We start from the raw sequence: 24,659 nt of genomic DNA, 5'->3' as shown, positions 1-24,659 counted from the left end.
CCCTAACTAAGGTGACATTTGTTGTAAAATATACAACATATGTATATTTAATTCAATGTTTGTTGTGACTGTGGCCACCTGTGTTGGCAGAGTTACTGGATGCCTTTGTGTTTATATTCAAACAGAAGACCTGGAAGTTCCTGGAAAATTCACTTCTCCTTTCTGAAATGCAATAACAGGCTGTTATACTGGAAACTGCTCCATACTTGAATGACAAGGCGGACACCACATGTAAATATAGATTTAGGATTGTGCTAACAGGCTTTCTCCAGAACTTTGGAAATCTGATCTGTTCCCTCTCAGCTGGCTGGACAACACCAACCAGTGTCGCTATTTCTGTATGGCAAGAGCTGGAGTGGCCCGGGAGACCTGCACCATGTGATTCTGTAGTTATGTAAGGTCACCAGCACATTACAGCAAACCTGTATATGACACCTGCTACTGGCACTGGGGAAAGATGATTCCTACTCCTCATTTCCATTATCCTGTGTGACATTTTCATCTTTCATTCCCAGTGTCTAAATATCATTCTGCTGTAATAAGACCTGGCCATGAAAGACGCACAAGATGGAAGTACTGAAGGACAACACAAAGAAGGTATCTCTGAAAAGAAACTGTGCTGAGACAGCAACGCAACACATTACAGAGATTCCTCAAAGTTGGTTTGCTTACATGTTTTCTATGGCTTGGAGTAACCTCCATTTTTATTTGGTTAAATTGACCAATGTGTGCCTATCATAGTATAATCTTTGTTTCATCCTAACTGTCACAAACTTCAAACATAGGTCACTGAACAAGATAATTGTATTTTGTGCTGAATTTTCTACTGTTAACAATTTTGTGTCTCTACATCACTTGACAGATGGGTGTTAGAGAATGAACTTGTATTGTCTGTAGGTGTTTCCTTTGCAATGTGTTCTATGTCAATGATATTTCTGGAAACAAATACACAACTCAGGAAAATCTAAACTGTAAGAAATATATTTACAGATATTGAGCCTTCTGAAACGTGTATCCTGAAACAGAGCACATCAAAGGCGTTGAGGGTGCCCGTCCTCTCACGGAGTCAGAATGGCGGTAAGGTCAGATCTTTCCCATACATTTCATATTTCTTAAATAATGGCCATGTCACTGCCTTATAAAAGACAGAAACTAAACTGTGCCTTTTTGTGCTTGCTGTAGCCCTTCTGCTGTATGATGTGTTTTAACTTAGACTGCAGTGTAAACTTTAATATTGGGGTTACACAAATTCCTGTTTAGTTATTTGCCGTGCAGCTTTATCCATTACAACATTTTTGGCTGTAAAGTGTATGGCATGAAAACAAACCGAAGAATATTGGGGAGTGTGAGATGTAAGAATTACTGACTGAACACGTCTTAGGGACGCAAGGTGTACAGTGCATTCACTAAGTATTCAGAGCCCTTCATTTGTTTCACATTTTGCTCTGTTGTAGCCTTGTGCCAAAATCATTTATATTCATTGTTTTACACCAGATCAAGCAACATTCAATACCCAAGAATGACAGGGCATAAACAGGATTTTAGAACATTTTTGCCAATTCATTAAGAGTAAAAAAACTGAAATATTACACTGACAGAAGTGTTCAGTCACACTCTTTTCTCCAAGCCATGTTAAAGCACCTTTGTCAGCAGTTACAGCTTGGAGTCGTCTTGGGTTTGATGAGACAAGCTTCACACAGATCCTGTCAAGCTCTGTCAATTTGGATAGAGACCATTGGTGGACTGTTATTTTCAGGTCTGTCCAGAGATGTTCAACTAGGTTTAAGCCTGGGTTCTGCTTTGGTAAGTCAAGAACATTCCAATAGTTGTTCCAAAGCCAATCTGGTGGCTGTGTTTTGTGGTTAATGTCATTGTCCCGTTGGAAGGTAAAGCTTTGGCTCAGTCTGAGGTCCAGAGCACTCTGGAGCAGGTTTTCATTAAGGATATGTTTGCACTTTGCTTGGTTCAGCCTTCCCTTAACACTGACTAGTCTCCTACTTCTTGACACTGGAAAATAACCACACCACTGCCACCACAGGGATTTACAGTTGTAATGGTATTGCACAGGTGATGAATGGTGCTTGGGTTCTTCCAGACATGATGTTTACCTTGGTTTCTTCAGACCACAGAATCTTGTTTCTCACATTCTGAGAGTCATTTATGTGTAGTTTTGCCAACTCCCAGTAGGTTTCCATGTGTCTAGCCACTTACAGTAATTATAAAGACCAGATCAGTAGAGTGTTGCAGTGATGGTCATCCTTCTGGAAGTTTCTCCTATCTCCACACGGGTTCCCTGAAGCTCAGCCAGAGTAACTACCTTGGTCATCTCTCTCTTACCATGGCCCCTCTCCCACAAATACTTAGTTTTAGCCAGGTGACCAACTCTAGGAAAAATTGTTGTTTCTGACCTCTTCCAGTTTTAGAATTTTTAAGGCAGTTGTGCTCTCGGAAACATTTAATGCTGCTGGAATATTTTTGCAGCCTTCCCCAAATGTACCTTGACACAATCCTGCATTTCAACTCTTTGCAGGCAATTCCTTTCAACATCATGGCTTGGTTTTTACTCTGATGCACATTGTCAGCTGTGGGACCTTCTAGAAACATGTGTGCGACTTTCTTCCATCATGTCCAAACAAGGTGGAGAAATATCTCAACGATATTCAATAAAATGGGATGCACCTGAGCCAGATTTCAAGTGCAACTGCAAATGATATGTTGCTGAGAGATTTCAGTTTCTTTATTTTTAATACATTTGGAAAAATGTGTAAAATTTTGTTTATACTTTGTCATTCATAGGTATTGAGTGATGACTGAAAAATGAATTAAAATGATTTTAGCACAAGGCTACAGGCAACATAGCAAAATGTGAAGATCTGAAGGGATATGAATACTTTTTGAATCCATATATTTGAATAATATGTTTGAAAGCAGTTGTTAAATAAGAAAAACAAGCAAAGTACTTACAAGTCAAATACCAGGAAGAAGAAAGCCTTTGATTCAAAGTAATCAATAAGCTGAACTAGAAAGCAACAAAAACAAGGAACAATAAGATGCATTTTTACTGTCATTTCTATTAATGTACACCCACGAGCAGAGTGCAGAGGCATTATTCACTTACTGATGTTTTGCTCTCCACGCACCTTCTTCAAGATGTCTATTTCCTTAGCTGTTGACTCTTGGAGTTCCTGAATCTCTTGCTGGGTCAGCTTGTCTGATGTGATATCTATGATCTTTACAGCGTACTCATGGCCCGTTTGCTTGCTTATGCATCGGCGCACAACACTACTTACTCCTCTGAAATGAAAAAATGTATTTATCATTATATCTCTCTCAAGTTGAGCATTGTGTAAACCGTACAACTTTCATACAAAGGTGGATTAACCTAGAAGGTGGGTGTTGCATAGGTGAGTTAGACACAGTAATGGCTATAAGTGATTTTTGTTCCTTGCCATAGATGTACTGGTTATGTGTCTTTATGTATTTATTACATAAAGAGTAAGAGTCTGAACAAATTTAACATTGCACACTTTCTTAAGTGGCCTGCAGTAGACCCAGCTAATTTTGTCATTTGCTTTACTCTTCTCTACAGCATGTCCATACCATGGTATTTCTGGGCCATTGTTGAATTGAAATGAAGACACACAAAAAGGTAAGGAAAAAAACAGTGCTATTTTGACAAATAGGTTGACCTTAACAGTTTAGATGTTTCTAATCATCCAAAATGTGATAGACATGTACACCCGACTTGCTGTTGTGATGAGTGGGTTTTCATTAAATAACTGCTGACCTGTTGAGTTACATTATTTGAGGATTGCACAGAAGTAGCTTTTAACGTTTGTCAGGTCAGCCGCTAGATTGGTTTAGTCTAGTGACCAAGAAGACTCATGCTGAGTAAATTGTCATTAGAGGAACATTAAGACACAAAACCTGAACCCACTGCCTGCTGTCAGATAAATGAAAATGAAAACAAGGAAGTCGCCCTCACCTGCCGAGGATTTCCTTTGGGACATACTTGTCGTAGAACTCCTTGGCTCCTACCCAATCTGGAATCTCTTCCTCTCGAGTCATTCTGCAAAAGCTGCAGGAGTCCCCAAATTTTTTAGATTTTAATGTCACAAACCTAACCAGTGAGACAGTTAGATGTTAGCAAATACAGCACATTATTGTGCATATGGATTATAATTGAAGCAGACAGACCTTTCTTAGTGACATCAAAAAGCCAAAATGATCAAATGTGGTATTTGGTTTACTTAATGAAGAAGCTGTTGGAAGACGTTCTGATTTAGAAATTTATTTCTATGAAACCTTGATGGGCTATAAAATAGTGAAAATGTGTTCCTGTATTCTGTGTGGGTTTTCTCCTGGGTCCTCCAATATTCCTTACATGTCCCCAAGAATGTGCAGGTTAGCTGGTGACTCTAAGTTAAACCCTGTGAAAGTGTGAGCATAGGTGGGCCCTCTGAGTGACTGGAGTTCTGTCCAGGATTGCCTCCTGCCTCAAATCTGTATTTCCCTCTGCAAACCTGAATTGGGCTAGGCAGGTTTTAGATTACTATGTTATAGATTTAAATATGAGGGTAAATCAAAACTGAATGACAGTATGAAAACTATGTGCTAACCAGAATAGATTCAAACTGATGCAATACATGTTTGTGATTGCTTATGGGCAGTTTGACCATGCACAGTGCAGTGCTCTGCCGTTCATCTAGTTCATTGTCGGGCAACCGGTGCGTGCGCCGCGAAAACTTTTGTAAAATATTTCAAACTAGCAAAATACCCGCGCTTTGCAGCGGAGCAGTAGTGTGTTAAAGAAGTTATGAAAAAGAAAAGGAAACATTTAAAAACAACGTAACATGATTGTCAATGTAATTGTTTTGTGACTGTTATGAGTGTTGCTGTCATCAAGGATTTGATTATCATTATTTATTTCAATCAGGTTCGTATTTGGAGGATGAGTTGTGTTCAAGTTACATTCTGTGTTTCTCAACCGTTGTAAAGATAACAGGTTTTATTCATCAAAGTGTTCACTACCCAAATCGGTACTCGTGAATCTAAGATGTTTAACAGGCATTACTGGTATTAAGTTGTGGATTTGTTTGCGAATATTTAGCGGTAGCGTGTCTATGAACTTTTCCCAGTCCTGCAAAGTCCGTTCATGTGAGCCGCTCGGAGTACATGCATCAAAGCTTCTCAGCTGTGCTTCTGCTATCTCGTGCGATCTCGCGATGTCCATGGCTTTATTTAATGTTAGCTCAGACCCGGCACTTAAAAGTTTCTCTCGCACTTTTGCTGAGTTTGTGCCAAACACTGTGCTATCCCTGACCATCTCATCTTCGTTTGCATAAGCACAGTCCTTCACCCGCAATTTTAACTACGCTACAAATTGCTGAAAAGTCTCTTTTATACCCTGCGTCCTCTCATTAAACTTGTATCTCGCGAATATCGTATTCGTCGTAGGCATGACAAACGCCAGCGGCAGCCTGTCTATGAACCTAATTTAAACTTTAGGTTTACACCGTGCTTTGTTTCCGCAGTAGCTGCACTTATGAATATGTTCTCAATTATGTAATGCATTTTTTGAACAGGTTTCATTCATCGAAGTGATCACTACCCAAATCGGTACTTGTGAATCTAAGATGTTTAACAGGCATTCCCGGTATTAAGTTGTGGATTTGCCTGCGAATATTTAGTGGCAGCGTGTCTATGAACGTAATTTAAACTTAAGCTTTACACCTTGCTTTCCTATACAGTATATGTGTACAAAGGCTTGTTTAAGCGTCAGAGGGTTTCCGCAGTAGCTGCACTTATGAATATGCTAAGCACAGTCCTTCACCCGTGAATATTTACCTTATATGGGCAGGCACTTAATTACGTGGGAGGCGTGATGATACGGGACGCAACTCCGCCTCACACGGCGACCGAGCTGCTGGCTATGGCCGTATACATGGATGAAAGTAGGTTCCAGTTATGACCGTTACGCGTAGAATTTCGAAATGAAACCTGCCTAACTTTTGTAAGTAAGCTGTAAGGAATGAGCCTGCCAAATTTCAGCCTTCCACCTACACGGGAAGTTGGAGAATTAGTGATGAGTGAGTCAGTCAGTCAGTCAGTGAGGGCTTTGTCTTTTATTATTATAGATTGGTAGTGTTTTTGAACTTTTGGTTGATTAAAAATATAATGTTTAAAAAAATGAATGGAATGAATGGAAAAACAGATAACGGTTAATCAGATTGTTGAATAAATGAATGTATTTATTTTGAATGCAAGTTAAATTTTCGCTATTCACCATTCATCATAGTATCAACACCAGCGGTGTCAAAAACACATCTCGTGAGACTTAAGTCTCATTGTTAGAAGATCTCGCTCACTGTACGGATAGAAGGAGGTGGAGCAAATATAGAATGAGAAAATACGAACTCTTCAAACTCAGTAACAATGCTATCGAATCACTGTTACCATTTGGAAGCTGTTATCTCTGTGAGCAAGGTTTTTCAACACTTACGGAAATGAAGTCTAAGAAACGCGAGAGACTTCAAATGATTCGACAAGGAAATGCGCGTCTGTCTTTCGAAAATTGATCCTTGCATCAATCTCATATGTGCTGAAAAACAATCTCAACATTCACATTAATTAAATGTAAGATTTATCCTTTGATTCCTTTATTAATGAAATGTCTTTTAAACTTGTAAAATTAACTGTTTTTATTGGCGATTGTCCATAGATTGTGTCGTCACGACTTTATTTATGGACAGTCCCTCTGGTGCGCCGCAAAAGAAAATTTTTGGACTTAGTGTGCTGCAACTTGAAAAAGGTTGCCTTTCGCTGATTTAATTAAAGTCAAGGTCAAACGAACGTAGATGCTGCACTGCGAGATTGCATTATTGTTGAACAACGTGCCCTAGTGAGATTTCTTTGGGGAGAGCAAGTGAAACCTGCTGACATTTACTGAAAAATGCTGCCTTATGCAGATCAGTAAAGTCTTTTGGTACCCATCTTGTGGAAACTTTACGGTACCTCAAGTCATTATGCACTAGCTGATATCTAAATGTGCAGCAACAGCAGACAATGTAATCTGTCTGTCTTCTCTGATGAAGGCATTCTCCATATCGATGCAGGGTTGTGTGCATGATGTTTGACCACATCGAGCTTTGTCGGTTGCACTTGTTCTTCTTGCTTTATATCTTTCTACATTTCGTTGAGTCATGCTGTTTTCACTTCCATTCTGTGCCAACATTCTTCTGTGAATTTCAGCTGGTTTCACTCACTCTGCTCAGAGAAATCTCTGTATGGCATGCCGTTCAACAGTTGTGTAATCCTGCAGTGGAGCATCCATGTTCATTTGACCTTGACCAATGTACTGTGCTTGTTCAAACAACCCATTAGACATTGCGAACATGTTGCACTGTGTCAGCTTCTATCCATTGCAGTTACTGCAGAATGTTTTTTTTTATTGCATTTGCTTTACAACTTACTCTTGTATTTGGATGTACTCCATCAGCTTAAACAGTTCATTGTATTTCACTTTATGGTAACCTTCTAAATTTCTTCACAACTCCTAATTCAGTACAGTACGTACTATGACAGTCTTAATACTTGAGAACTATGTGACCTGCTTGGAGTCATTCCATGGATGGACTGTGTGTTTCAGATTCAAATCTGGTTGAGATACTGCTTAAGTATTGTCAAGTCAAGTTGGGGAGCATGCACTGGTACAGTGTGTTGCCGCACTCACTACACGTTGAAACAGCTCGGGATCCCGGTTGGCAACCCCCCAGGCAGACACGCGGTCCAGTCCTACCCTCCGGAAATGACCCTCTATCTGCCGCAGCCAGGTGTTATGTGGGCGACCCTTTGGCCTGGTCCAGTCACTTGGGTCCCCAACAATGAGGATCTTACGAGCTGGATCACCCTCGGGGAAACGCGCCACATGGCCGTAACGCTCCCTCACAATGCAGGTAATGCGCCACATTTGGGACTCCATGAGCAACCGCTCATTCGACACAAAATCAAACCAACGGTACCCAAGGATTTTCAAAGAGAGACACAGTACCAAAGGAGTCCAGTCTTTGTCTCAGGTCACTGGATAGCGTCCATGTCTCACAACCATATAGCAAGACAGGAAGCAGCAGGACTCTAAAGACTTGGACCTTCGTTCTTTTGTATAGAAATCGGAAGCGCCACACATCCCTTTCCAACAACCTCATGACCCTCCATGCTCTCCCAATCCGTCTACTGACTTCATAGGAAGAGTCACCAGAGACATGAATTTCACTGACGAGGTAAGTAAACCTCTCGTCAAGGTCGACACTCTCTTCGCAGACAGACACACTGCTGATGGCTTTGCCCAAGAGGTCATTAAAGGCCTGGATCTTAGTTGTTATCAGGACACTCGCAAGCCCAGACACTCAGAATCCTTACTTAATCTCTCGAGCGCCCCGATCAGAGCTTACATTGACTCCACAAAGATCACAGCATCGTCATTGTATTGTGAATATAAGATATATATTATATAAGTATTGTGAATGGCTGAAAATATATTTTAAGAATTTTAGTTTGTAAAGATTGCTAAAAAATTGCTAGTTTCCTATTAAATTTTAAAAAGTGATTTGCAAGGCATTCCAGTAGAAAAATTCTTGAAATTACTCAAATAATATAAGGCAAACATTTAACAATGAGATAATGTATTGACTTATGTTTTTTTTAGCATAATGGTTAGCCTGCAGATACTGTAGATTAACAAACTGTAAGAGACGTTTCAGTTCAGAAGGATGGTGGGCCAGTCCCACAGACCTTATCAGCACCCAGAACTAACTGATTCTCAATTTGTGTTCTGAACATTTGCCTAGAAATTCACCCATACTTTCTATGACAGGACATGGCGTTTAACAGTTGTTCAGTTTTATGGTCCCTTTGCAGGTTTTGCCTCAATATCAAAACTTGCACCTACTGTATGTGGTAAAATGATCTTTCTAGAAACATCCATCCATCCATCCATTATCCAACCCGCTATATCCTAACTACAGGGTCACAGGGGTCTGCTGGAGCCAATCCCAGCCAACACAGGGCGCAAGGCAGGGAACAAACCCCAGGCAGGGCGCACACACACACCCACACACCAAGCACACACTAGGGACATTTTACTTTTTTTACTTCCACGCTCAAAGTGCTTTACATTACAAAGATTATACTCCCTTTATAAATATTCTGGATAATCTGAACACAGGTAAATCATATTGTGAGAAAGGAGTGGAAACAAATTCTTGACTGGCTGGTTTAAAGTCCAAAGTTGGCATCATGCGGCTATGCTGCCCTTGGTAAGGTTAGATAAGGTTGATGTTTTCAACAGTGCCTTATTTTTATTTTTATTGACTTTGCCCTGTAAGTAAATGTTGGAGAACGGGACATGATTGCTTGTGAGATTGCTCCTCTGTGTTGTACCTCCAGCATGCTTATTGACACCAGCGAGATATCACTTCATTTTAAGTCCTTTACGCAGGTAGGCTGGCTGTGGAATTGGGGCCACTCATTAAGAAAGCACCCTGCTTACCCAGTAAAGCTAAAGGGGACTCCCACAGTTCAGCTAGCAGGTGGACCTCTGACTTCTAAACTGTAACTGTGAAGGTGGCATGTTATGCAGTGGCAAGCTCTCTGTTGTGCTTAGATGGAAAATATAGCACCAGAACAGGAGAAGAGATGTTGGAAGGAGGCAAGCAAAGATCATAACCGGGAAGAGAACAAATATGAGCACCAAACCCATTGGATAGATATTAAAACATCAAAGTCGAAAGGAAAGCTAAAATTTGTTACCACAGTACAGAGAAAAATGATCAAAATACACTGTGTGAATTAAAGGTTGTTATTCACAATTTCAAATAGAGACATGACTTAAAAGATGACCCTTTATCCCGTCACCTCAATGACGTCACAGGCTGTGCACTTCTGGGTTATTACGAAGGAAACCTCTAAACAAATAGCAGCAGGCTCTATTAAACAAATTAGCGATGGAAAAAAAAAAAAATACAAATCTTGCAGATATGTCAAAACCAAAAACCAGTAATAAGAAACAGAATCCTTATATTCAAAACCCCAATCTGTCACAATTTATACTTTTTGCTAGTTTTTTTTATTCATTTCTATTTTGGTCAGGGTTTGCACTCATTTATAGATTTTCCACCATTTTTTGATATTTTATTTCATCTCACTTCATTGAAATGTTGCTTATTTTTTCTGCGTTGATCTTGGATGCCGCCATGTTCAGACAATTGTGATTTGTTGCTTTGAGAATGTTTCCCAGAATTCCTCAGGGCTGTGTGACACATTATGCCTAATATGTGATGGTATATAGGTCAGCAGAGCACTTTCGTACACTCTGATATTGCATAAGAAAGCATACAAATTTTTGACGACATGTTCTTTATAGTGTTTCTGGTTAAAAGACTTCTCCTTTCCGACTTTTGACTTTGGATTTGTTTTTTGCCAAAACAAAAGATAGGCTTTGATTTCTCGTTAATGATTGTGACACAGATTCTGTGTATATCTCCTCTCCCAGGCCCTTGTATAAATAGATTTCTGTCACTTTGAGGTAGAACCCGAGCAGGAAGAAAAATTTAGGAAAAATTATATGAAAAGATCATAATTCAATAAATATGAAACACCATCATAACAATCTATCTCTTTCAGCCTCGCTGCCTCTTGCTACACTCATGATATACAGAGCAGCAAAAAGCTTTATGAAATGTTCATTTTTATTTATATGTGTATTTTGATATCTTAAATGGATGGAGAATTTTATCTGAATTGCAGTAGGCAATGATAACAACTTTAACAACAGACGCATAACAGGAGAGTTTCTTTCTTGTTAGTCAAATATCTTTCTATCAATCGATCGATCTATCAAATTCCGTTTTCAGAATGAGACCTACGTGGCAAACTGACTCATAAATTGTTAGCTTATTGTAAATTCACTGATGCTTGACAAAATCTCTCTCTGGCTAGTGATTTATACCTTCCCACCAAGTCATGTGTGCATGAATGTGGCCTTTCCTTCTGCCAGTGTGTGCTTTCTGTCCTCTGTAGGTCTCCTGTGGGACGTCCCTGTGACCTGTGCTTCTGTTTGCTAATTTTGGCACAACCACACCACACAGCACAAATACAAAGCCTTTCATATTTATTTGGCTAGTCAAGATTTTCATGCTGCCTTGTGTGAATAGGCCAGTTCAGGTTTTGCCATGTCTGGGTACAGACACTAGATTTTTAGTCTAAGCCTGTTAAAAATAAAAATCTCCGTTCTCTTTTAATCCGTTCCATTGTAAGTTTGCTGGGACGTTTGGCATTCCTGTCTTTCTGGAGGAACCATTTCAATTTAGCATCATGCTAAAAGGAGGGAGTCTGATGTGTAGCATGACGCTGAAGAATGTCAACATGTTGCGTGTTGGTTAGAATTTCAAAGTACTTTCTACATATGACTACAGTACTACTACTGTTACTGCTACCACCACATTGTTTGAGTATAATCTTTCAATTACAGCTCCCTCAGTTGTGTTGAATATAGGTATGTGTGAAGAAAAACAACCCCAAGCTACAATAATACCACCACCATGTTTCATTCATCTTCTAAACATGTAGCCACACAACACAGGGTCACCTCGCCATCCCTACAGCACCATTGCACACTAGACCAGCTTAGAATCACAGTCAACCTAAGCTGCACATTTTTGGGATGTGAGAGAGAACCAGAATACCCCAATGAGACCACCACAGTTGATCATCAGTTATAAAGTTATTTTAATAGTAGGTGCTGGTAGCCAAGCATGACATTTTCTGCTGTTGTCAAAAAGGTTCACTTTAGAGCACCATGTTCCAAAATCCCCATAATCATTCAGATGGTCCTTCGCAAATTTAACCCCACCATTGTCAATGCTGAACTGCATTAAGTGGATTCATGAATGAATGAACAAACAACTCTATTTTTTGAACACAGTGATCTCAACAAGAGGGATGAACTCCCTGTGCTTGGGAGATGTAGTCCATGTGACTGTGGGTACGGGCTTTGTCAGACAGGGTTGGATATTTGATCAACATGCAAGTTTGTCATCTCAAATTCCATGATGGACGTACTCCAACCGAGTGATGTGTATTGAGTGTAGTTCTCAGTGTGATCCGTCTTCATTGGGCACCAACGCTCAGCCAGCGGCTCAAGCACATGTAGCAGTCTGTTTAGAATTGTTAGCAAGCCATGAGGCAAGTGACAAAACACATTTGCTGTCTACCCCACAGTATGGAAGGGCAGCAAGGAGAACCATGACGGCTTCCACAGGTGGTAGTGATAAGCTGGCAATATTGATTTCCAACTTGTGATTTTTAAGCAAGAAAAAAAACGCTTCACTTTTCATCTCCCTTATTTTTAATGTCTTTTACATGGCAGTATATGTGATAGTATATATGTCACCAGAGCACTTTCATACTATCGGATATTGGATAAAAGAAAAGATACTGCCTCTTAGATGGCTGTATATGCTGGCACCAACCCACAAGAACATGAGGACACAGCAGTCCCAGTGCCTGTTGCAACATCATTGTGCGTCATGGTTTAGTTTTCTTGTGAGGTGTCCATCCTTGTGGAAGTTCAGTGATGTCCATTTGTTCACATGACAGTTTGCTTGCTTTGTAATGTTACCTTGAGCCCATGTGAGTGAGTGAGTGAGGAGTACGTGTGTGGATCTGAATCAAACAATGCAATGCCCTGTCTCATGTTGGACCCTGTTTGAAACTTGTTACTGCCATGATAGACCCTTGCTTCTCAAAAGCATGTGCTGCGAAAAGCACCTTTATAAAATCAACCGGTACATGAAAGAGGTTTTGACTTCAAATAATAAAGTTAATCCTCCACTCTAAATTTACGCCGTATGAGAAAGTATTTGTATGCCCTACAACGGACTAGTGCCCCGTCTACTGGCTCCCTTCAACCCTAATGTGGAGAAGTGGGTTAGAAAATGGATAAATGAAATAAATATAAAAGGAAAAAGTCAATCAGTGTAGCCATTGAGGAGCTGAGCAGCATCTGTTGACGTTTACCATGGTTCAGACGAAAGGCCACATTCACTAAGAATTTACTAACATTCCCTAAAATTAAGGAGTGCTTTGAATTTTGTCACCAGTTCACTTCTGAAAAAATGAAAATTAAGTCACAGTTTTTATAGCACGTAGTAAAACAGCAGAATAAAGTATGCTTGCTAAATATTATTTTTTTAATAAAGATATAATTAAAACAGAAGTGATCATCAGAGCAGCAGCTTTTCCTGGGTGAGGACCTTTAACTGAATTAAGTTTATGGCTTGGAAGCAGCATTCTGACCTTTTGGAGCTGCCTCTGCCCCCTAGTTGAACTGACATTTAAAAATCAGTAGTATAAATAAATTTAAGGACTTACCATTCACTCTACAGGATAGTTTCCATTTTCAGTTTAAATGATACCTCGCATGAAAAATCGTACAAGTGAAAAATAAAGATTATTTAATAAAAAAAAAGTCACCAGTTTTGCAAAGAGGCACACTGTATCCTGAGACGAGATTGAATTTAGCTCACGCCTCAGCCAATGTTGGTCAGTCTGTACTGGCAGAGCTAAAATTAAAGTGCTATGCAGTAAGAGCCAAGGACAGCCTTTCGCAAGCACATGTGCAGACATTGCAGCCAAGCCCTACACAGCACAAGACAACTTGAGTGGAACCGTTAATTCTGGATTGATGAAGCACCCCCTACTGGCCAGCAGAACGTCCACTGCAGAAGTATGGCAACTGTTACAAACCACTGAATGATTTTTTCATTTCTTTTTCTTGTCAGAAGTGAGCTTCTGCATTAAAACAGGAGGAAATTATAGACCTCATGACATTCAGGAAAATGAAATTGGTAGGACTTGATCCCTATAAAGCATTCACTACTAAAAGAAACTAACAATTTGATGGGCAGAGGAGGTCCTCATTGTGAGATCAGATTAGTGAAAATCTTGTAAGAGCAATACTTTGGATAGTACTGAGTCCTGGGTTGGAAACCCTGAGCAGTCATGGCCTGTATGTTTTCTGTATGCTCCTCCAGCATGCCAAACATGTGTGGCACCAGTCAATTGGCATGCATATATATAAATGTACTCTATGCCCCATCTAGAATTGGAAAAATAAATAGGAAAGTGGTTCTATTAATTATGTATATACTGCATTGAAGAGAATATTTTGTGCTTTGTATTTTGCACACTGGCTGGCTGATGTGGATGATAATTTTTTTTTTTTATTAAGTACACTGTATTATTCCCTGAGGTGAAAATGGTGCATATTATAATAATTCCCTTATATCTAAAGCAGATATAGTGTAACAACACAAACAGAAATTATTGTTTTAAAACTAATGTTTTTGTTGTGTCCACATTTGGTAAATAATTAACAGGATAAGTCCAATACAATTTCTAGCACTTACTGTATTAGCCTCAACATTATTGACAATTCAGCATTAATGCCAATTCACTCGACTAGTTAAGTGTTTTTAGAATGATGAAAGAAAGTTAATTTGATTTTTGGCTCCTGTGATACATACTGAAACGCTTCTTGGAGAAAGGCAATAGAAAGAAAAATGCAGTACTCTTTACCAGTGATGGCAATGCATTTATAGAAATTTAAAACCTGATTATGGTCTAATTATAAAACAGTATATCAATTGAAGGATGCATAAGCTAAAATTGCTCTGGAAATGAACCAATTACAGCCACGTGTATCCAAAAGATCATTTTCATTAAAAACATTTTACAGGTTTTCAAATATAAAATAAGTGTAGACTTAATACAGTATTACAGTTGTAATTTTTTTGAATAATTGCAGAAATCAAGATGCTAAAGCCTAAAACTGTAATAAGATTACAGGACACTGCAGGTTCCCTTTTTCTCAGTCTAAAACATGAGAGAAATTAAATCCTGGTTGTAACAGAACTCTTTTAAAATTAAATTGCCAACAAAACTGAAGTCATGCTAACTGGCACTAAAGCTCATCTAAAGAAAATATCCTACTTTTAAATTACTCTTGCTGATGGTATCATCAGACCTTCTTCTTCTGTAAGCAGTCCAAGTGTCATTTTTGAATCTACTGTACATCACATTAAGAACCTTTTTCACTTCCACCCCCCCTAACATAATACCATGTTTGCACATTCCTTTCCATTTCTGCTGCAGAGGAACTTGCCCACACTTTTATTACATTAAGCATTGACTACTGCAGGTGCCCCTTCTAATCTGTTATCACAGTGCAGGCAAAAAATCCTTACATAGACCCACTTCACCTTTATTGGCTCCCTGTGTCTCGTATGATTTAATATAAAATTCCATTACTGACCTATAAAGCTTAAAATGGCCTTACATTGGACCACACTCCAGTCCACTGATTCTGGTCATTTCACTGTGCTCTATGGGTGAGGGAGTCTTCAATTAACAAGATCAGCCAGTGCAATCCATTCTTTTAAGAAACAACTTAAAACTTTTTTTGTTCAAGAAGGCATCTTTTACTGACCCTCTCTCTCAGTCCAGGTGCTTGGGATGATTTGCGTTCGTATTGCAAATGATGTTAATTGTTCAGGGTTTTTAATATATTACTATTATTAATGATACAAGCAATTTACACTCTTAACAAACAATATAAAAACAGAGTTTAGATCCAGTTAAGTAAATTATTAATTGATACATACATAAAAGTCCTGTGTTCAACTCAAAAGCATTATCCCATATGAAAAGGCTTCGGCCTTGTGGACACTTTAATTTTCTCAAGGCATCTACTTAACAGAGTACTAGGGGGCTTTGTGTCTCTGTCGCTCGCGTATGTGGATTTCACTTTCACCAAACAACAACTCCTTTTAATTCTCGTGGATACGCCTCTTCATTGGAAAGAAACACTATTTTTCCCTGATGGCAACATGAATTAGATGATCTAGGAGTCTCCGACTTAAAAGTTTAAATCCGAACAATTTATTTGATCTCTTTTTGCTGTTCCGTTATTTCACAGAGTAATAATTTCCATTTGTTTGTGCTAGTGCAATCTTTACTATCATTTTTTTGAGAATTTTGAATTTTACCACTTTCATAATCTCTAACCTGTATGTGTATCGTGCCAACGTTTTCTGAACCTCTTTACGACGTTCTACTTTGTCATCTACTCTTTCTTTTATTTCCGGCCCCAGGTGTGGTTAAATCTCTTGGCACAAAGTCTTGTCTCGTGGGACGTGAAAGTATCTCTCTGAGAAATTCACATCTCGTCCCAGGATTTTTTTTTATTATAATAGAGAGATTAGCAATAAATGCATGCATTTTTCACAGCACGAGTATACAACTGGCTGACTTGACATGTGGGTTATGTCACACAAATAACATGAGATGTTTTTATATTGTTTGTTGTTGTCCAGCGTTGCTCACCATTGGCTGCTGTTCCATCAGAATGTTATGTCCAGCATACACTAAAATATGGATTAAAACCTTTTCTAAATCATGACTATAACATACACAGGGTCATAAAAGGAGTATTCCTTTAAAATGTAGCCACTGTATTCTACACAACTCATGGATCTTTAACTTTACCTTTATTTACTTTTCCAGCTACAGTATCAAAGATTATTATTAAAAAAAAAAAAAAAAGACAATCAACAATATTTACCGAAGACCTTTATTGTGAGCCCAATTCTAGGTTGTCCTAAAATAAAATTAGGATTCAGGCTAGAACTGCATGATTTTATTTTAATCCATTCACATCTTTTCAAGCTACATCCAGGTCAGCACATTAAAATAGAATTACATTATTGTCAGTTCTACTAAAACATGAATAGAGAGAATTTGAATACTTGGCTAAAGTAAATTTTTACTTAACAGTCTAACTTCATCCACAGGAAATGGAAGGAAAAAAAAACAAAAAAAACACGAGTTCTTTATATTATTATCTTCAGAATAATTCAGCAGAGCTTCCAAACATACAGCCAGCATTAAGAGCATCAAATTAGTTTATCACATTCCTGCAAAAAAAAAAGTAAAAATGTTGTTTGGACACAAACACAGCCCATCAAACATGAATTAAATGAACGAAAATACTCCATTTACAAAACCTAAGTTACTCAGGGAGTTTCAATTTACTGTTTGTTGTAAGCCATTATTTGTTCAACCTACACACTGAAGCTACTCCTAATGGGAAGTCATCTACTTGTGTATCTGAATTATAAAAACACTTCTGATACAATTTTAAACATCTGCATAAAATCCCAATTTGTTTTTATACCTCTCCTCATAGTTCATATGAAGCTACAGAAACAGTTACAGGAAGCCAAACAATTTTCACATATGAGGCAACAACAAATACATGTTTCTTTTGACATCAGAAAAGATGGTTACTTATAAACTGAACCCTATGATGTGCCACATGTTGGTCAAATATGCAAGTAGGAATTTAAGTGTACTTGTACAAGACAATAATACTACTGCATATATTGTTTACAACTTGCACGTCTTTTGAAGTTTGCAAATCTGACATGGGCAAAGTGTGCCAATCAACTTTAGACAAAAGAAAAACATGCTGAGTTACTATGTGTACTAGACTACTGGTGAGAAAAGGGTTTATATGTATGGTTTTTAGATGTCTGTGTTACTATTTGAAAAGAAAAGCAGAATCTGTCCCATTAAATGGAGTTTCTTTAAATGTGAGCATAACATTTGCTTGGGTTAGAACAGAACCTGCCCTACTTGCTTTTGGACTCGGCAACACAACCACAAATATAAAACAAACTGGAGAGGTTTTCTCCCTACCAATCATACTAAAGTTACAAGATATGTAAACAAGATTATTTCTGGCTTAACACAAACAATTGGTCCTCTTTAATACACAACCAGTAGATAGCGGAGTGGTGGCTCTGAGGCTAAGGATCTGTGCCGGCAATTGGGAGGTTGCCGTTTCGAATCCCATAAACGCCAGAAGTAACTCTGCTCCATTGGGCACTTTAAGCAATCATCCTGGGTATGACGTTAATCTGCATCCAAGTCCTCCAATTTACAGGGAAAACTTGGGGGTTATTGGCAGGATTGGCACTTAGGTCACCTTAAAAAAACCTCACACAGTTTCAGTGTGGTGCTGAGGTGTCACCCATTTGCACTCTGTCCCAATCCAGGTGGTTTGTGGCAACGTCCTATCAATGCAAGCTCTCTCTATTGGCTAGATGTATTCAGACATATCAAATAAGAATACCAAATGTCCTACTGTGGGTCTGGGGAAGACTTACCGTTTGCAAACTTGCACTGTTTGAGAACCTCACTGAAGCCTTCACAGAGTCGCAGGTCACTCTGGTTTTGTGCACACTCTATAAACTGACGCAGCTCATATTCACATGGACTGCGTTGGCTCTGCTGCTGATACATGGGTGGGGCTGCAGCAACAGGCTCCTGAAAGGCACACACCATTATCAGAATGGGTTAAATAAACATCATATCATCATTTAATTGAAAAAATGCCGCTTTAACCTATTATTTGAGTAAAATATACTCAATTTCAAGACAGTTGCTTTCAAATGAGCTGACCCTTAAAACAACAGATTCAAACGTTGAAGGGAGTTGTCCAATTGAAAATTAACACTCGTTTAATACTTTTCTAATAACTACATTAAACATTAGGTACATAATAAAAAGGACAAAACAGTTAAGAACCAATCTGAAAACTGAAGCTAGACATACAATGACTGGACACTGCAACAACAGGAGCATGACCATTTAACCTTGGTGTGAATTTCCCCTTGGGATTAATAAAGTATCTATCTATTTACTAATCCATGTTATTCCGTTTTTTTTTTTTGTTGTTCAAAAGAAGCAGGATCATCCAGGTGAAATATGATGTTGTTGATCCTACCATAACAGGTAATAGGCTCCATGTGACCTTAAAACTAGAGTAGGCAGGTTATGCCTATGTATATTTTGCTGAAAGTAGTCTTACTTTTTCTAATATTAATGACTAAAGATATTATGGACTTCACCTGTTCTTTAGCTTTATGCCAATGTGGCAGCAGAACAAACCTGATAATACCATGTTTTGTTTCTTTTTCTTATTTTAAAATTAAAATGCATGAATTACAAGTAAGACATACAATACTGTCTCTTATTCAATAGCAAGCAAAAAAAGGCTATGAAAAATGCATTGTTCAAAAGCTTGTGTTTGCATTAAAATTATTAGAGAAATCTAACCTTTCACTAAGGTATAATTATTCAAAGAAAAAAAAAAATAAAAAATTAAGCATTATTCTCAATAGACATGTGCCCCAAATATTGTCACTCATGCATTTAGCACGTTGCACACTCTCCCATTGCCAAGAAGAATGCAAAGTATTTTCATATAATGTGAAATGAGATAGGAGAACACATATAAAAAGGATTTCCAAACCATTCCTGTGAACAAAATATTTCCAAATCCTCACACCTCACCTGTATGTTCTACTCTTAAGGTGACCACACAAGTTTTCAATGGCTTTTCATCAGGAGACTGGGATGGTCACTGTAGATGCTTGATTCAGTTATCAATAAACCAGTCTTGTATGAATTTGTAAATATGCTTTGGATCATGGTCTTGCTAAAAGATCCAACCACAACCATGCCCAATTTGACAGAGTTAATAATGCCATATATCAAAAGAACTTTTGAAAGAAAAGTACCCCCACAACATCAAATATCCTCTACCATGTGTCACAGTAGGAATTAAAGACATGACTTTACTTATTTGTATGCCAAAACCCACCAATGACGTTTGTTGCAAAAAAGCTCTATTTTTTTGTTTCATCCAACTATAAAACCCAGGACCAATTAAAATTCAAGTAATAATTAGCTTTCTGTTTTGTTTTCAGCAAGAGATGTTCTTCTAGCAAGCATGTCAAATGTTAGTAAGAGGTTAGTATGTCCGAGTGTAGCTTTGTACGCGTTGTAGCCCCAAGAAGCAATTAAATGCGATGGTCCAAAGGTGTCAGAAAGGAGAAAGGTATGCTTTTTGAGCCATTCTCCTCACTGTACATGGCAGGTAGTTGTATCAGACCTCCTGATGTTTGAAGCTTCTTAATTACCGAACTAAAACTGGAAATTACGATATTCTGGAGTACAGCTAGTTTTGATAGCAGTTGCCAGAGTCTAATTTCATGTATTTATTCACTTGTCCTACCCGTGTTGATTGATGACGAAAGGGGTTGGCCTGTGTGTTGCCATGTACATATATTCAGGTGAAACAAAAAGTCATACATCACAAATTAAGAGTCCTTAGAGACTCTAGTGTGCATCAAGAACTACACTACAAAAAGTAAAATCTAATTTGGCATATATGCTAATTGGATTTTGTCCCCGAGTTTTGTTTTTGTAAAGCTGCAAATAAGTGAGGACAAAAATTGAGGATTTTTTTCCTTCTTCGTATTGAATTCACTCATAATCAGAATGTACAAATCAAGCTAATTAACAAGAAAAACATTCTTCCAGCCTTTCTAGATCATCAAGGGAGCCAAAAAATAAATTATTTTTTCCTTGGTACAGTGGTTAAAACCCATGCATCCAGATGTGTGTGTGGAGTCTGCATGTTCTCGCCATGTCTACATGGATTTTAATACAGTCACTCATGTTTTTTCTATGACATTGCCAAGGATGCGCTGGTCAGGTTAGTGACTCAACATTTTCTTTCTGTGAGTGACTTTGTGTGCATGCATGAGACAACTCTGAATGAAATGGCATCCTCTCCAGGGCTACTACTTCCTGTCGTGTGCCCAGTGCTGCCATGATAGACCTTCACTCCACTCCACAGATGGACTAAGAATGCTAGATTACATTTTCTTCTAAAGTTTTATTGGTTTCATGAGTTTAGAACAATCGCTTTAGACCTTATACTTAAGTACTGTATAATTTATTATAAATTGAGCACATAATGTAACCACAAAGACTTATCCTATACACGTTTCACCGGTGTGCTTTTTTCTGTTGCATATAAAGAATGAATCTATAAGCACCTCCACATGTTCACAATTAAAAGTAAAAATATAGTAGAGAGCCAAGAAAGTCCCACCTTTTCATTTCCTGACAATCCACTGCTGTTTCCTTTTTACAATGTTTCAAACTCATTACACTATCATTGTTAAATTGTTTTTGCTAGTCATTAAAAACCACAAGCTGACTTGAATGCTACACTCTGGATTTTGAAAGTAAAGATCAAGTCTTCTGTATTGTATTTAACACTGTCTCATGTCATAAAAATCAAGTCCTACTTTATGGCTTTTACACACTGCTTCTCTGCTCTGAACCCAACATATTGGAACCCTACAAAGACTAGTACCACAAATACTTCTATGTATATTATACTACAGATGGTGTAGAAATAATCATGGTATAATATGGATGGAGAAATCTAACTAAAAAAAAAAAACCAAACAGCTCACTAACAGATAGTAAAATAAGCCTAGTAAACAGAACAGTCCACATACCTGGTAAGTGATGTCTGCCCTTGCTGGTTCAGCATTTCCTCCTCCGCCAAAGCCACCAGTCATTGCATGACCGATAGTGTGTCCTACGGCAGAACCCACAGCAACTCCAGCAGCAGTAGTTGCCATCTGAGCAAACATGCCAGGCTGGCGAGGAGCTGTGGAAGGAGGAGCGACTGCTGATGGAGGTGGGTGTGCAGGAACCGATGAGGCAGAGGCAGCAGGAGCCATTGGTCTGGAAGGAGCCATTGGTCTGGAAGGAGCACGGCTGCAGGTAAGAGTTTGAAAAGGAGCTTTAAGAATACACTAAATGTCTACAGTATATAAAAAGCGATAGTATCATCTCTTCCAAAAATATGAGGCACAGAACAGGCCAGGCGTACAGCATCAAGTACCACATTACTTCCACAATGACACCCCGTTACCCATGTGTTATGCTCCTGGTGACATAAGTGTTCTCCTTTACCCTTTCAGTTAGGTTTCCACCGTTCTTACGAAGTTAAAAAGTCGGTGTACAGGCTTGGAGGTCACTATTTAATTCCGCTTCTTGGTACCTACAACCCCTCAGTAGCTCTCTACAAAGCCTCCTTTCTGTCTTTGCCATCTCATTTCCTTCATGTTCTCTGTTATCTATACACAAAATGATTCCTCATATACTGGGAAATGAGCGTTGCCTTACTTGTAACTCTCTGCTTATCACTAAGTACCCTTCTCTGGATTACTTAAACATACCTCGCAACTATACTTAATACTTTAACAGATTTTTTCCCTCATCCCATTGTACTATGGTTTACATATACTGCCTCTTTGGTATTCTAGACCTGGCTCTAACTTATCAGAATCTCATTAGCAAGGAATTTTATTCTTAAAACGACAGTTACTCCTGATATGCATGACCCTTAAATGTATAACAGGAGTTTCAATTTTGGATGTCAAAAAACATTTTTTAAGTCTGGTTTCTGTGTTCAATTCAAAATAGTCAGTCTCATTGAATGGACGTCACCGCCGTATTACATGGCGGTCTTTACATAACCAAGTGGAAATCCTTGTAAAAGCATCCCTTCTAACCGTGCTGCTCACGAAACACAGGCCAAACATCGTCCAATTATGTCTCCCATTTACCGTTCACCTCGGGATTTCGAGCCCTTTCCCCATGCAACCCAGACCTTTTTAAATCGCCTCACCGGTTTTCTTCCGTCAGTGATTATTTGTAACCTTAGGATTAAAGATTCACCTGTTCAAATATAAATTGACATTCCTCCCCGTCCCGGGAACTTTGGAGTTCACATTAAAAACCTTAAGTCCTACGTTCACGCATGACACACGGTGCCTCAGTATCATTAACCGGGTAAGTGGCCTCGCTCTTCATCACCCTACCTCATTGGGGAAGGAGATCTTGACATTCTGCTTCGGTTTCCTCTCGGCATCTTTGGTTTTGATCCTCTATTTTCCAGGTAAATGACAGCAGAACACCAACACTCTCAATGTGCCCTGAGTACAGGAACTTTCTAGCACAGGCCGGAAGTTGCGTCAGAAATAGTCTCTCGTCCGAATGACCACGCGCGCTCTCCCGTTGACTTCCGGTGTTACGTACGATTCTGTCCCCTCTAAGAAAATGTTAGTCGGCTACACGAACTAGTGAAGTTTCACTACCGGCTCCCGTTTGGAAATGAACGCCTTTCATTTATATGTATTTATACATATATGCGAGCATATTCATTTCAAAGTTCAATTGTAAGGCCCGAGCTACATTCAATTAAAAACAACCGTACGCGCGCTCGCGTGCACGCGCGTTTCTTTTTTGCAGAAAACGCAAGCAAATGTCCTTGAGGAGAGAGGAACTGAGTGCAAGGTCTTTTTAAGGCCCAGAGATCATAATCGCACATTTACAGTTAACGGTTATTAAAATCTGTTTTTAATGAAAAATGTTATGTAAAAGGTGTATAAGACAAATAACTCCAATGCATAAAACATGTGAGAGCATGAGGGCAATCATTAAGAAGAGCGTTAGGAAAGATGAACGGCAGTTAGAGAGTATTGCAGGTAAGACAAAAGATGACGCAGAGATTTTTCCATTATTTTAGTTGTAAAAACAGTCAAGGAGGTGATGAGGCACATCAGGGACAGTAAAATAAAAAATCAATAATAGTGGATTAAAATACACAGTGAAATAACATGTCATAAACTTGAATTTTTCTGATGTATTCACATGTGAGGAAGTAACCCGTCCAGAACTAACAAGGCCTACTAAGGAGGTGCTGAGTGACTTGGAAATGGGAGAGGTTGAAGTCTGCTTACATGTAAAAGGCTGAACTGAAGTACATCATTAGGGCCAGATAACATTTATCCTTGAGAGCTTAAGGGGATTAATGAGTGTGTATATATATATATATATATATATATATATATATATAAACCCTTGACGCATTGTGCACTAGGGAAATATCTAAGGAATGGAAAATGGCAAATATCTCATTATATAAAAAGGGTGATTGGGAAGATCCAATTAACTGTAGGCCAGTAAGCTTAATATGCATCACAGGTAAATTAATGGATGGAATTATTAAGGAAAAGAGTGAGCAACACATGGCAAGAACAGGAGTTTTACTGAACAGTCAGCATGGATTCAGACGGGGAGGCTATATGCTGGAATTGTGTGAGGAAGCAACTAAAGAATACAATCAGATAGGCAAATGTGATATTATTAATCTTCATTTTCAGAAAGCTTTTGATAAGGTTGCACATGAGAGGTTGAATAACAATGTCAAAGAAGTGGGAGTTCAGGGTGTTGTCTGCAGATGAGTACAAAAGTGGCTAAAACACAAGAGTGTGAAGAACCTTGTCAGAACTGGGCCATGCTCTGAGTAGTGTCCCTCCAGGGTTAGTGCTGGGGCTGCTGCTGTTTTTAATATGCATATATGATTTAATAACAACAATAACAAAATTTATTTCTATAGCACATTTTCTACCAAGGATATAGCTCAAATTGCTTTACAAGATGTCAAAGAAATAGCTACAAGAAAAGAAAAACAAGTTAAATTAGGTAAGAATAATAATGAATAAATAATAAAACGTAAACCAATATGAGCTTACTATGCAAAACATAGATACTGAATATAATTAATAAAAAGTAGAGTCCTTGTATATAATATGGTACTAGGCTGA

At 38.6% G+C, this 24,659-nt stretch overlaps 2 protein-coding genes across 3 annotated transcripts in view; both read right to left on the bottom strand.

Annotated features, from left to right (window-relative positions):
• phkg1b (phosphorylase kinase, gamma 1b (muscle)) overlaps positions 1 to 13,619 on the bottom strand; it is a 28,437-nt gene extending 14,818 nt beyond the window's left edge. The window contains exons 1-4 of one of the 2 annotated variants that reach the window (XM_039756976.1): positions 13,429 to 13,619; positions 3,986 to 4,120; positions 3,119 to 3,294; positions 2,965 to 3,019 (exon numbers count right to left, since the gene is read on the bottom strand). In XM_039756976.1, coding sequence (XP_039612910.1) covers positions 2,965 to 3,019; positions 3,119 to 3,294; positions 3,986 to 4,068 — 314 coding nt within the window. In that variant the 5' untranslated portion in view covers positions 4,069 to 4,120; positions 13,429 to 13,619. The remainder of the gene's footprint in view (positions 1 to 2,964; positions 3,020 to 3,118; positions 3,295 to 3,985; positions 4,121 to 13,428) is intronic. The other variant, XM_039756977.1, reaches the window with a different exon arrangement.
• A 3,058-nt stretch (positions 13,620 to 16,677) lies between these two features.
• chchd2 (coiled-coil-helix-coiled-coil-helix domain containing 2) lies at positions 16,678 to 23,027 on the bottom strand. The gene is made up of 4 exons (XM_039756975.1): positions 22,872 to 23,027; positions 21,498 to 21,762; positions 18,285 to 18,444; positions 16,678 to 17,030 (listed from the first exon to the last, which is right to left on the bottom strand). Exons 1-4 carry the CDS (start codon positions 22,919 to 22,921, stop codon positions 17,023 to 17,025), a joined length of 483 nt encoding a protein of 160 aa, XP_039612909.1. The 5' UTR covers positions 22,922 to 23,027; the 3' UTR covers positions 16,678 to 17,022.
• Positions 23,028 to 24,659: the final 1,632 nt, after the last annotated feature.

The sequence above is a fragment of the Polypterus senegalus genome, chromosome 6 (assembly GCF_016835505.1).
Source record: "Polypterus senegalus isolate Bchr_013 chromosome 6, ASM1683550v1, whole genome shotgun sequence".
Taxonomy (NCBI): domain Eukaryota; kingdom Metazoa; phylum Chordata; class Cladistia; order Polypteriformes; family Polypteridae; genus Polypterus; species Polypterus senegalus.
The sequence above is the reverse complement of the archived record's forward strand: the minus strand, read 5'-3'. Positions and strand labels throughout refer to the sequence as shown.